Source organism: Gadus morhua, chromosome 10, assembly GCF_902167405.1.
Source record: "Gadus morhua chromosome 10, gadMor3.0, whole genome shotgun sequence".
Classification (NCBI taxonomy): Eukaryota; Metazoa; Chordata; class Actinopteri; order Gadiformes; family Gadidae; genus Gadus; species Gadus morhua.
The window spans coordinates 18519841-18533666 of record NC_044057.1 but is presented as its reverse complement, the minus strand read 5'-3'; the positions used below and the strand labels follow the sequence as shown (position 1 = coordinate 18533666).

General features: G+C 44.3%; 1 protein-coding gene across 2 annotated transcripts in view; it reads left to right on the top strand.

Moving 5' to 3' along the window:
* nexmifb (neurite extension and migration factor b) overlaps positions 1-13571 on the top strand; it is a 53322-nt gene extending 39751 nt beyond the window's left edge. For both annotated transcript variants that reach the window (XM_030368878.1, XM_030368877.1), the window contains exons 2-3: positions 683-813; positions 6059-13571. In XM_030368878.1, the coding sequence (XP_030224738.1) occupies positions 732-813; positions 6059-10248 (4272 nt within the window). In that variant the 5' untranslated portion in view covers positions 683-731 and the 3' untranslated portion in view covers positions 10249-13571. The remainder of the gene's footprint in view (positions 1-682; positions 814-6058) is intronic.
* Positions 13572-13826: the final 255 nt, after the last annotated feature.

The following is a 13826-nucleotide window of genomic DNA, read 5'->3' as shown; positions in this document are numbered from 1 at the left end:
CACCTACAAGCTCACCCTACGTTCTCTCTACATCGCCCCTCCCTCACCTTTTCTCTCCCTCTGCTAAGTACAGCAACATGTTTTATCCCCTAACAGTCTATTGGGTTACTGCTGGCCGGGTGGGGTTTCCATGCTTCTCCTAGTTAGAACGGGGGAGTGCAGCTAATTACAATAAACAAATATGCTCGCAGCCTCCTATGTAAGGTTCTCATAGGTTAACAACTCTGCTATAAATGTTAAATGAAGCTTAAAATAGGATAGTGTGGCATTCAGTTGCCATAGCGATCTCTGCAGGGAATCTTTGTGTACTTTATTGGTTGGCAGTGTTGAAATTAATCTAAGACAAGAATCTGTCTTACAATTAGAGCAGAAATGAGAGATTGTTTGCCTCCCCGCGAGCCCCTTCCGACATCTATATAAGATTTTCTGAGCTTTTTCGTAGGACTGTTATGTGGCATATATTTGTATCTATCCCTCGTCTCCCTCAATTATTATTTTCATTTGACTGACCTTTTTCTATTTCGCATTTTTGTGTTCATTCTTCACTACACACAAGGCGCTCATCACCCAAACAGACATGGCAGGTTCTCGCTTTTACTCCCATTTATCCAACTCTCGTTTCTTCCTTTGTCTTCTGTCTATACCTCTCTTTCTTCCTTTCTTCCCCTGCCTCTTTCCACAGGTGGGTCTGCCGAAATGCTGCATAGGCGGTAGAATGATAAGCCGTTTTGATGGATGTACTAACAGTCAGCGGTCTCACATTTAACGTGAAGACAACACAACCAGAGGATGTCGATCTAGTGGAGAACACAGGTGAGAAGATTTTATCCTCACATTCTCAGCTTTTTCTTGTTGCTACTTTTACATTCGATTTCGCAATGAAGTCTTCCTTCTTTGCTCAGAAATAATTTTCTTATATCTTATTGAAAAATAATCCATTCAGCCTCTTTGTTGGAAAAGGCAAAGAAAACTCAATTTAAAGAATTATTAATACTCTAATCCGAATAAATGAAAGCCTAATAAAACTGAATTGACAAAGCAGAGGGACATTGGAAAAGACAATCATTAATGCTAAGTACTGTGGAATTTGATTTCTGGGCATATTTTTCTTAAGCTCTTTTTAGAAGATAGGGGTGGAGGGTGTCTTTTTTGTGTTGAAAGTGTTTGACAGTGAAAAGGTTTTTCTTTGACAAATGCTAATCCTCTCCGCAATTGTCGCCAAACTTATGGCGTATGTTTCGTCGACTTCACACATTTAACAAAAGGCAGAGTGACCGGTGTCTCCTCTCCACCACGCCCAAAACACTTCATTTTTTGAGGAAAACAAAAGCACAACCCAAATAATTGCACACATGACCAGGGTACAGATCGCAAGGACACAGCTCGCTGTCACACAGAGGGCCAGTGTGGATCAGCCTCGATGGGAACCCGGGTAACGCTCTGCTGCGGTGTGTATCAGTGGATTAGACACTGTGGCAGCCGATCCGGTTATAGCCTCTCCACTGGCTGAAAATCCCTGTGATGCCTCTCTGCTAAGCCTGGAGTCAGCCACTCCCTAGCGCCCCCTGTTGTCTCTACCTTCCTTCCCAGGTCCCAGAGCTTCCATCCCTGCCCAGGGGCCAGTTGTTCCTTAGCTCGGGTTTATCTCCCTAGTCCAGCCCTGCTTCTCTTATGGGGAACACCCCCTCCACATCCACCCCCTCCTTGCTGGTAGAATCATACAGATTATCTTTAGCATTACCCTGTGCCTTGACCAGCGTGAAGGAGGGGGGGGGGGGGGGGGAGCTGGGGAGGGAGGAGGGAGACAGAGATTAACACAAAGATGGGAGGAATAAAAACAAGTGAGAATAGAGGTTGAAATGGGCTTGGTTGAACAGCAATAGGCCACCTCTCAATGGTGGGCAACTATGAATCATAGCACGGTTACTCACCACTTAATGTGAACTAGCAGTACGGTCTTAACATCTACCTCTAACCCACCCCACTCATCCTCCTCACGCTCCACTCATCCTTTGTCAGAGAGGGAAGGTGGAGGAGAAGGCAGCACGAGGCTAGACTAACAGCAGCCCGGGTAAATTAGACGTGTAGAATTGCTAAGGAGTAGGTTTCTCAGAAGTCAAGCAGATGGCGAGAAAAACAAGAGAGTATTGGCGAACATGGGCTGAGGAAAAATATAAGGGGTGTCCAAAATAAATGAATCAGATTCATTGAATCGTTTGATATGTTGGAGCTTTTTGTAAATAGGGAATGACATGAGCAATATGTTGCATTCAATGAATGGCAGGTTATACATAATCCTCAATTCACATGAAAACCCTAATGATCGTTTTTAAATATATTATTCCATTATTGTGGTCAGGTGCAAATAAACATGAAAAAGTTTGAGCTTGGGCATGTGAACAAGACTCTGTCTGTGTGTTGCTAACACATATCTGTGTGTGAATGTGTGAGCATGCATGCGGGAGAACTGGTGTTTCTGTCTGTTTCTGTGTGTGTGTGTGTGTGTGTGTGTGTGTGTGTGTGTGTGTGTGTGTGTGTGTGTGTGTGTGTGTGTGTGTGTGTGTGTGTGCATGTGTGTGTGCGTGAGCGTGCGCGCGCACACATTTTTATGGTTATGTGAGTATGCATGCAAGTGTGTGTTTGTGTGTGTGTGTGTGGGTAGGGGGGATCTGACAAACCATTAGATGGGCTACAGTTGCCAGCTTGCCTCTCTCCATATGTTTGTGTGTGTGTGTGTGTGTGTGTGTGTGTGTGTGTGTGTGTGTGTGTGTGTGTGTGTGTGTGTGTGTGTGTGTGTGTGTGTGTGTGTGTGTGTGTGTGTGTGTGTGTATGTGTGTGTGTGTGTGTGTGTGTGTGTTCACATCCCTGGGCGTTGGCTTGCTGAGAGAACTGATGCCCTTACCTCAGGTGGGAGTGGGTTCCCGTCACACCGCACTCGGTCCAACAGAGCCGCCTCGGCATCTTAACTGGGCTGGGGTGGCCTGGTTCAGCAGGGTCTAGTTTGACATTGGTCAGACTGTGTCTAGCATGGCTGGGCTAGGCAGGCCTGGGGTTATGGGTGATCACCGCCACCTGCCAGCAGCTAGAGTCCCACCATATGCTCAGCCCCGGAGGTCTGTGCCAGGGATCCTCGGATGTGTCGGATCCAACTCGTGTTTCCACAGCATCTCTCTCTCCTTATGGTGGCAATTGCAAAATGAGAGGTGCGTCTGGAGATGAGATTGTCCTTAAACCGCGTGTAGCGTGTCGTTTAATGGGAGACAAGGGTCGGGGTGGCAGGAAGCAGTATGGGTATCGTACGGCAGTGTTTTCTGCGAGGTTAAATGTATCTTGCCGAGGCTTATCTATAAATGTCGGTCCCTCTTATCCCCTTTTGACCCGTTATGCCAATTTGTCGTATCGGCTATGCTGTGAGATCCTTTTTGTGTGTGTGTGTGTGTGTGTGTGTGTGTGTGTGTGTGTGTGTGTGTGTGTGTGTGTGTGTGTGTGTGTGTGTGTGTGTGTGTGTGTGTGTGTGTGTGTGTGTGTGTGTGTGTGTCTGTGTTTGTGTTAGTGTATGTGTGTACCTGTCTGACTGACGGATCTGAGGCACATAGAGAACAGCTGAAGAGCTAATGGTCCAGCTGGTGACAGATGGCCTCTCGATAACACTATACCCCCCAAACATACTCACACTCTATCATTCTCTCACTTAAACACACACACACACACACACACACACACACACACACACACACACACACACACACACACACACACACACACACACACACACACACACACACACGTACACACACACACACACACACACACACACACACACACACACACACACACACACACACACACACACACACACTTACATTTGCACACACACACACACACACACACACACACACACACACACACACACACACACACACACACACACACACACACACACACACAGACAAACACACACACAGACACACATACAAACACACACACACACACACACACACTCACACACACACACACACACACACACACACACACACACACACACACACACACACACACACACACACACACACACACACACACACACACACACACACGTGTATGCGTTCTCAAACGCACACAAACAAAATACTGTTCACAGAGACACCAGATACAAAAACAGCCGATGCGAGGACACACACACACCAACGGGATAGGGTTAGATTGTTCGGCCATTAAAAACCCTAAGGTAACGCATTGTTCAATTTGAGTGCAGAGTTTCAAGGTGGTTCTGAATGTTTGGGCAAACCTTGGTCCCGACTTGGCAAGCATCTGAGAAAAAATAGAAAGATCATTGCTTTAGTTTTCTTTTCTTTATTATTTCAGTCAAGCTGTAGCCTTGCTGCTGTCTGGAACAGATGCTGAGGCTGCAAAGGAGACGATTATTAGATTTGATGCCCAGTCTTACACAATATACTTGCACAAGGAAAACCAATACCATGATTATTTTTACCTCCAATAAGTCTGTTTCTCCTCAATCACACAAAAGGGGAAATGCATCCTTTTTGTTAAATATTCCGTCAGGGTTAGCCATCTCTACCGACAGTTTCATTTTCTGCTTGTCGTGTTAAAGTGACGCGGATTGAAACCATGTTTGTTGAATAGAGCAAAGACAAAAGATGTCCTTCCTGACTCTCGCCTGAGAGAACATGTGTCAATACTGTGGTGTTTGGCTGCGTGGTCCTAGTGGCAGAAAGCCTCAAAGGTAACCAGTCACAAAGCCCTTCCTGCATCATTCTGCAGCCGCTCAGCAGTTGCTGCCATTACAGTTCTCTGTGGAGGAAAAAAAAGGGAGATGCTTATTTCTCCAGAGGTTTCCTTCATTAAGGATGATAGGAGTGCTATTGTGAGATCTTAGTCGGCATACGGCTTCGCTCCGGTGTGTGTCTTCAGGATTGAGACCTACTGGGACCGGCTCTCAGAAATGTCATTACCTTGTTAAATCACTCTCAAATTGTAGCCGTGTTCCAGGCTTTGCTTACTTTTAGTGGTGCGGCCATGTTGAATGTAGTATATGTCAAAGTAGTTAACCCCCTCAAGCACTCCGGTGAGTGATCACATCCACTCTAAAATGGGTGAACGTTGTTGTCGTTAACCTATGATAATGCATTAATTGTGGTGACGAATAACCCACTTTATTGAATTTTTTTCGCACTTGCCAGCCCTGTAAGATAAATGCATGAGCCGTGTGCCTGAGAGTGTTAGGAGAGGCAGGGTATAGATGATATGGGTTATACAGTCTCCAACATATGGGCCTGTCGTGTCCCATGTGTATGTACCTGCCTCCGCTGCTGTCATCTAATTATGCACAGCAAACAAAGCTATTTGCCGGATGGTTCTGTTGCTGCTGCTGCTGCTGCAAGCAAGCAAGCTTCTGTGGCTTGCAATAGTCGCTCATCTACTGGATCTCTTTAGCTGATTAGGACATTTTACCATGCCAAACCTGTATGACATTAACCTGACATTCAATGGAGTCGTTAACTAAGCTATTGTTGTGGACATTCTTGGTAAATATATTTTCTAAATACTTTGTATTTAGATTTTACAGTAAATCCATCAAGTTTCTGAAATCAAATCATATTTAAATAAAAGCGTTGACTAATGAGCTAAGATGACTGCTTTAAATATGAGTGCAACACAGTTTTGTCCATGTGTTCAGGGTCTCCTTTCATAAATATTATGTCACCGTTCATTATAACCAGCTTATGTGATTTGTGCATTACACTCAATATGTTCATTTGTGCATCTGAATACATTTAAGTCTGAATATCGATGATAAATCAGAACTTTATTCAATCATGTGGTTCTATGAACATTACTAAAATGTTTTTCTCATCATTAGAAAAAAACATGTCAAGAAACCATAACATAATGAGCGATGCACTTTCATTGTTTAAGGCATGAAGTGAGCAACTTTGGTTGTCCACTCAAAAGGGAAAAATTGACTTTAAGTTCATAAAGTACTATGATGTTTATTGAGAGCATTCAAACTGAAACCCTGTTCTTGTTGATCCTGCAGGACTATGTGATCAGAGTGGAGAACTGAGGCTCGGTGGACTCGTTGATGCTGCTCATCCCCCCTCCTCTCCAGCCCCCGCCGCAGGGACATCGCAGAGGGTCTACCCCACCCACCAGAGGTCCACACCTGCATCCCCCATCCTCCCCCTGCCCCTTGACACTGAATCCTCTCTGAGCCTGACTTTGGTCCCCTGCCCTCTAGCCCATGAGGTTCAACCTATAGCCCCTCACGTGCACGGCACCCCGATTCCCTCCTCGCTTCCTAGCCCAGCCATAAGTTCCTGGGTCCCAACGGAAGATCCCCACAAGGCCACCCTACCACTGCCTGTTTCCCTGCCCCTGTCATCCACAATGATGGAGCCTGGCACTGTCTCGGTCCTGACAGACGAGTGTCTTCTACAGCCTAGCCGAACCTGCCTTGGCTGTTTCATTGAGACCACAGACCATAACTCCATCCATGAAACCCCCCATGACCCTACCACCAACCCCGACCCCGAGCCTGGCTTAAGTGTGAGGATAGGCGATGTGGGTCGAGAGGACTTCTCGGACATCAACAACATAAGCATCCAGTGCCTGAGCCATGCTGGGGAAGCAGGTAGCCACTATGGAGAACAGCTCCTTTCTGATCAGCTCCTCAACTTCCCCCTGCCCAAAGCCCCTGGCGAGGGCAAGAGAGGGGACGGGGACAAAATAACAGACTGTGATGACCCAGAAGATGATGCAACCACAAAGAATCTATATGAGGGGTTGTTACTGGACAAGGTGAATGGAGAGGAGGTTCTGTTAGCTAATGCCGGTCAGGATTGGGGCTATTTTGAGTCTTTCATCAGTGAGAGCAAGATGGAGCTCCTTGACCTGTGCTCCAAGAATGAACTGTCAGTAAACCTCTTCTCAGAGGAGGATGTCGATAACCTATTTGATGATGAGGACGATGACTCCACTTTAAGCAGCGATGTTTGTTCCCTAAAGATTCGCTACGAGTCTTTCCAGGACAACATGAGGGAGAAAACAAATGTTCTCCAGGAGGAGACCCAGTTCAACTTCTTCCCCAGTGTCCTGGCCAATTGTGGCAAAAAGGAAGAGGGAGTGGCGGTGCCAAAAAGGGGTGCAGAGAAGCACCCGCCAAAATCGGAAGACCTCATACTCGTGGCCGAGCAGGTGGAGAAAGCCGGGGACTGCAGTAGTGGAAGTCCCCTCGATGGCTCCCAAGCCTCACCCATGTCCACCCCTAAAGTAAACTACCTACTGGACTTCAACTCCACCGAGGAGTCGGGCGAGTATAGCGATGACAGCTCCTGCACTGGCTCTTCTTCAGACACCCTGCAGGAAGGCAAAATAAAGAAAGGCCACTCCAGACGGTTTTTAAGCCCCTCCAATCCTCTCAACTATGGCTTGCGCTCCAAAAGGAAGGTCCGATACAGTGATGACTACCTATATGATGTGGACTCAATTGAGAGTGAGAAAAACACAGAGAAGAAAGAAAAGGCACCATCAGGTCAAAAGGAAGAGGAGGACGTAGACTGGTGTCCCAAGAAACGCCGGAAATCCTGCCGTAAAGAGCCCCCCGTAGTCATCAAGTATATTATCATCAACCGGTTTAAAGGAGAGAAACACATGTCAGTGAAATTGGGAAGAATGGATCCTGTGGAAGATAGTGTGAGCTTAAATGCAGACTCAGTGAGCAAGTATGAAACATTGGCTCCTCTAAAGAATTTCTGGCAAGAGAGGCAAAGGAAAAGAGAGGAGCAGCTTAAGCTGGCTGCCAGAGATAAACGGCAACGCAGTTTCCATCTAAATGGACGCCATCATCGCCCATTCAATTCCAGTCACCCCAAAAGGAAATATAAGATTGCAAATAGGCTTAAGGTTCAGAGGATTCACACAGTGGAGCAATCAGCAACAACACCGGGCTCCTGTCCCTCTGATCAAGGTGTCACTAAAGAGGAGACCACCCCCATGGACCTAGCAGGAGTAATTGAAGCCCCCACCTTCCCACTCACATTAGACTCTAACGCCATTGCACAGGCAGTCACAGCCAAGAGTCGCTCCCAGGAGAGGGAAGAGAGGGAGGCGAGACTGGGAGGAAATGCAACAGGCAGGATAAGGAAATTTAAAAGTGAAGCCCGACTGAGGAGCATGAAAATGAAAGCAGCTGAGGGAGAGGAGGGGAGGAGTGTGACAAATGTAATGGATGCATTTGCCACTGTGGCACAGATTGAGGGCCCTACCGCAGGGTTAGGCGAGACAAGCTCAAACACAGTCAGCACCCATTTCTCTGACACCTCTGCCACTAATAACACACCTGAGGAGAAATTTCCTTTTGTTTCCTCAACTTGCTCCCCCGACAAAGCGAGATCATCAGAGGAGGTGGAGGACGGGGTGTCTGTCATCCCCGGGGGCTACCTGCAGACCCTGTTGGACGGCACAGACTCGTCCGGTGGAGCGGCCATCTCTTATTTCCCCCAGCAACCCTCGAGGCAGCAGTATCCTCTGGGTACGTCCCTAGAGGAGAAACAGTTTACTTCAATGCAGCTCGCTCAGAGCTGTGTCCTCTCTCCTCCCTCGGAGTCGGAGCTCCAACAGTCACCCCAAAACTGCCCGAACTTTTCCCAGATGTGGCATCCTCAGCTTTGCCCCAGCCACGGCCAGAGCTTCGGGCCTGACACCAACGAAACTCCCATTTTACCCAACAACTGCCCTGCTACATTACCCTTGAATGACAGCTTGCCCGTATCCAACTATAACCAACTGAGTTCTGAGGCTGACAGGCTGCTTTACCAAAAGAGCTACCTAGCCCAGGCTGGACTGCAGCCCGGGGCAGATATGCAAGTGTGTCAGTCTGCTGCTCTGGATGGCCAGGTGCAATATCAGAGAGGATCGCTGTGCACAGACAATGGCAGGCTCATCAGCTATGACTCAGTGGGCTCTCTGTCAGCCTCATCCAGCAATTACAGCTCCCTGAGCCTCAAGTCCTGCGAGCGTGAGGGTGAGGAAGAGGGCCGAGACAACTTCTTAGCTCACTGCAGTCCGAAAGTGGTGATTCAGCAGAGTTTGGACGCCCTCACCCCTCTCAGGGAGTCTTCAGACCTACTAGATATCTCCAACTTCACCCCTGACAAGTTTAGGCACTCGTCACTGTCAGAGCTCTCCCCTCCCGAGACCCCCAATCTGTCACCCCAGGTGGTGTGGCGTGAGATAAAGATGACGGGGAAAGCTGGGGAATATCAGGAGGGAAATGATTCTACAGTGGACAACAGTAGGGAGGTGAAGTGGAACGGTGATGTTATTCAGCAGCAGGAGCACAGCGGTCCGTATACGGCTGAAGATGGCCAGTTCACACTGCAACACTTTAACAGCGAGGGAGGCTTAGGTTTAGTTAAAAAGGTGTTGGTTAGTACAGATTTTGATGAACACACTACTGAGATGAATGGTATGAAAAGCACAAAGACAAAGAAAAAAGGCAGTTACAAACAAACCCCCGCAGGTCAAGGCCCTAAGAAGAGCCGGGCTCCTAAAGCAACCAAGACAGAAAAGGTCAAAGCTCCCAAACAGAACTCTCGCTCCACCAAAAAGATCAAGGCCATGTTAGAGGGTAAGGCTGCAAAGAATCAAGCTGGTGGTTGTGGCACAGGCCTAACTGACAGTAGCAGCACTGGTGACTGGTCTGGCACCGGATGGTCAGAGAACAACAGTCTGGTAGGAGATGACCAGAGAGAATTCGAGGAACCCTCCAACATTCTGTCCAACATTGTCTCTGGCATGGCGGAAGTCCAGAGATTCATGATGGCCTCCATTGAGCCATTATGGGACCCAATGGCTGAGGCCTGTATAACCCCTGAGGCTAATAGCCTCAACCTAAAGACCCTGAAAATCTTGGCAGGCACAGAGGCTGACCTGAAGAAAAAAGGAGCCCTCCTAACAGGTGCTGGCAGAGGGAGAAAGGCTGGGGGAAAGGGAGGCAAAAACCAGGCCAAATTCAATCCGTCCCACCCCTTATTCCCGCAACTTGCTCTGGGCTGTAATATGTTTGACAAGCCTAACTTTATTAACCCTGGGCCTGCACACAAAAAGTTGTACCGCCACAAGACCAGTGCAAAGTTCCCTCGGATTGAGACACTGAAAGGGAAGCGAGCTGAGAGAGACCCAAATAAGGACATAGCTCTGATGGCCTCTTTTGAGACACTGAGGTAATATTTTGTTATTGACTGCTGTTGCACCCAACACCCCCTCCCACCCCACACCAGCTCCCACCCCCCATTGCCCCAGCCCCCCCCACTGCTCACCAACCCCCCCACTACCTGCTCAGCCTCCCCTACCCAAGCATACCTACACTGATGCTATGCCAGAGCTGCATGACTTCTACGTTCCCCCTGATTACCCCCCACTACCTTTTAACCCCTGAAGAGGAAATTATTATCTGCATGAGAAAAACTTCTTGTACTTTGCAAACTACCTATTGAGTGATTGTGTCAAGCTTGATTGAGATTTGAAATGACCATGGCTGCATTTTTCTTGCTTTTGTTGTTTCTGCTTTGGTTGTTCCTATAGTTGTTTCAGTTTTATTTTTTGTCTGAAAAAAAGAATAATGAGCCTTGAAAAAACAGTTCTGTCGCCTTTTTGAAGAACTTTTGTTTTTGTATTTCTCAGCAAAATTAGCTGCCCTGAATTATGTATTTATTCCCCCCTTTTCCCCTAAAGATGTAGCTATTTAAAACAAATGCATTGAGTGACATCTACGCACCCCTCCTCCTCATCTGTTTTTGTATGCAGAAAATGGATGTCCTGTTGTTGCCGTCCTTCATACACTGCCTGGCTTATTTCAAGAGGGGAAACGACAAGTAATGAGCCTTGTTTGAGCCCAAGACATATTTTCCACAGGATGGGACCATTTTGTAATCGATGACATATCAAACATTGTCTTGAGCCTTCTTTTTCTTCTCTCAATGTTGCAATGACTCCCCATTTTGTTTTGTTTTTTATCAAGCTTTTTTTTCTGGAGTTTAAAGACCTACTGTTGATCTAAATTTACAGGTTAATGTTTGCCAATTCACAAAAGCTCCTACAAAAGAGTATTTTTGTCAATGTTGTTGTACAGGGACATGCAATATTTGCAAAAAAAAAAGAAAAAAAGAATTATTATCTTAAAATCAATGTGCCAAAAGTAACAATGCTGTGTAAATGACCTCTTATATATGTGTGAATATTGGCTATTCCTCTTTTTTATCCATTTGAATATTGGCTGCTCGGGTCAGAATATCCTGATAGTGACTTGCCGCTCCTTCATTTTGGACTTTTCTCACCTCTGGCGAAAGGCACCAACCAAGCTGTCAGTGGTAAAAAGCCACTCACTAAACCAAAACCGAAAGACTCTGAATTCTTCTTTCCCTCTCGTTGTTTGCCAAATTCAGTTTACCTTGACATCTGCCTGGCTCTGAGTAGCTTAAAAAGGGTTAAAGAAAGATTATTATTATTTTGAAGGCTACTGTGATGGAAGATGAAAAGGGTAATGGGGCTGGACCGACAGGAGTACCGCAGAGTTTTTGCAGGGTGGGGGCACTTGAAATGAAAGGCGACTTATTAACTTATTTGTCAATGCAAGCATTAACGGTAAATGCAATCATGACGTAATGTTCTCCGCAGTCAGATTTCATGTGAATGCATAAAAGGTGAGAATGAAATCAGTAATATTAATGAAAGGAAGTGTCTTTACATTTTTACTCCGCATGAGATTTCTGTTATTTTACTGCCTGATTTGTTATTTTGGATAGAAATTTGTTTAATGAATATAGTAGTCGTTATATAACAAGTTAATTTGGTCTCTATTTCTTTCATGTATGAATCATATAATGTCAATAGAAGCAAAAGGTCCCCAAACCAGTCATATGAATTACAGTCTGGTCATATTTGCTCATATCACATCTGAACATCCATAGTAAAATGGGTTCTGAATCCATATAATCAGTTGTAAATTGATGGAAAACAAGACTATCATAATGTTTGTAACGAAAGGCAATTTTAATGTCACCCTATTGCAACAAGCGTATGCGATTATGTACATTTTTCAAAACAAAAAAATAAAGAAATACGATTAAGAAATACTACATTAAATGGATATTGTAATTCAGATACACTATATGGTAGCAGTACCATAAAAAAATGTTATATAGATTCATTTGATACTATATGCATTTATACTACCAATAGTAATTTCTTGAGAATAGAAATACAGAGCCAATACAATCACTTTTTGCTGCATATTTTAACTACAAATCTCCTTTCAATCTTCCTAGACTGTATGCCTTTAATTTCCTTCTCCAATATCTGTTTAAACCGAGCACTAATTAACTACAACTGCATGAAGATGTGCCAACATATCGACACTTGATTTATGAAAAAAGCCTTGTCACTTTGGCTATGGTAATTCTGAAGCACAGGAGGATGGGGGATGGATCTCTTGCAGAAAGGCAAGAATCATAATCAAACTGTTCTGTCCATTTTTATTATTTTCTCTCTCTTTGCCATACTATTTTGGTTGTTCCTTTGTCACTAGTGTATCAGGGTTAGGTCCAAGACAAGCTGCTGAAGGAAAGCGCCACACTTAGTCTGCCTTCACTCATTTCTGCCTATTGTCAAATTGAATGTACTTTTCTGTGTTCATAATTGTCGTTTCCTTTGTTTCTTTTTTTTTCTTTTTGATGTGCCACTGTTGAGCTGCCTCATGTTAATGGTGCTAAGAAAGTTGACAATTCGTTTTTTTTTGTTTTATTTCATTTTCCCAGAGATAACAAAAAAGAAATGCAAAATACATAAGGTACCTAACCCTCTTTATGAATGTATATTATATTGTTATTTTATGTTTGATGTGTTCACACCATGATTCAATGAAATTATTTGAAATTACTTTGGTCTTTTCATTAAAAGAATACCGAGCTTTATATATACTGTCTAGAGTCACCAGAAAGGATCTTAATGAACTCTTGACACTACAAAATCTTGTATATTTTTTGTGTGCCAATTTGTAACATATTTTGTAAGTGTATATTTTTCTTAGAAAGTGCTGTGAAGTATTTGTGTGTGTGAGTAACCTTTTATGCGCCTCTACAGGCAGTGGAAAGGATATACAACGACAAGTTTCTGGTTTTAAAAACCAAAATATGAAAGTATTGACAGAAAACTAGAAATATTTACATTTTGTTGGAAGTTTTGTAATAAGACCATGATCTTGTTGTGAGAGTGTTGTGTTACTGTGCAAAACACAAATAAGCAAAGAAAAAATTACTTGCAAAAAAATCTCATTTGTGAAGAATTTGCTGTTTTATAGATTTTCATGTAAATTATTTGAGTATAATTTTGTTTTTTGTTTTGTTTGTTTTTGTTGTAACTGTTGCAAAGGTTTTAAATATTTGTGATCAAGCCTGTATGGTGATAATGTAATATTGGTAACTTGCTGAGTTTTGTAATAATGTTTATGGAGTAAATATACAAATTAAAATACGATTTTGAATGCTGCTTTCTGAAGAGAGTCGGGTTGTGTTTTTTCCACTTATGATAAATTACATTAAATGACGTGCATTCAAGAAAAGTTCTTTCCAGAGCATCTTTATGTCTTAATGATTGAGTAAAAGAAAGACGAATGATTGCATAAAGTCTAAATGTGTTTAACATATTAATCAGTTTAACCAACAGCAGAATAGAGTATGTTAACATATTGTTTAAATAACACAATTGCAACTACATGGTTTCATAAGAAGAAGGAAAGCCAACTACAC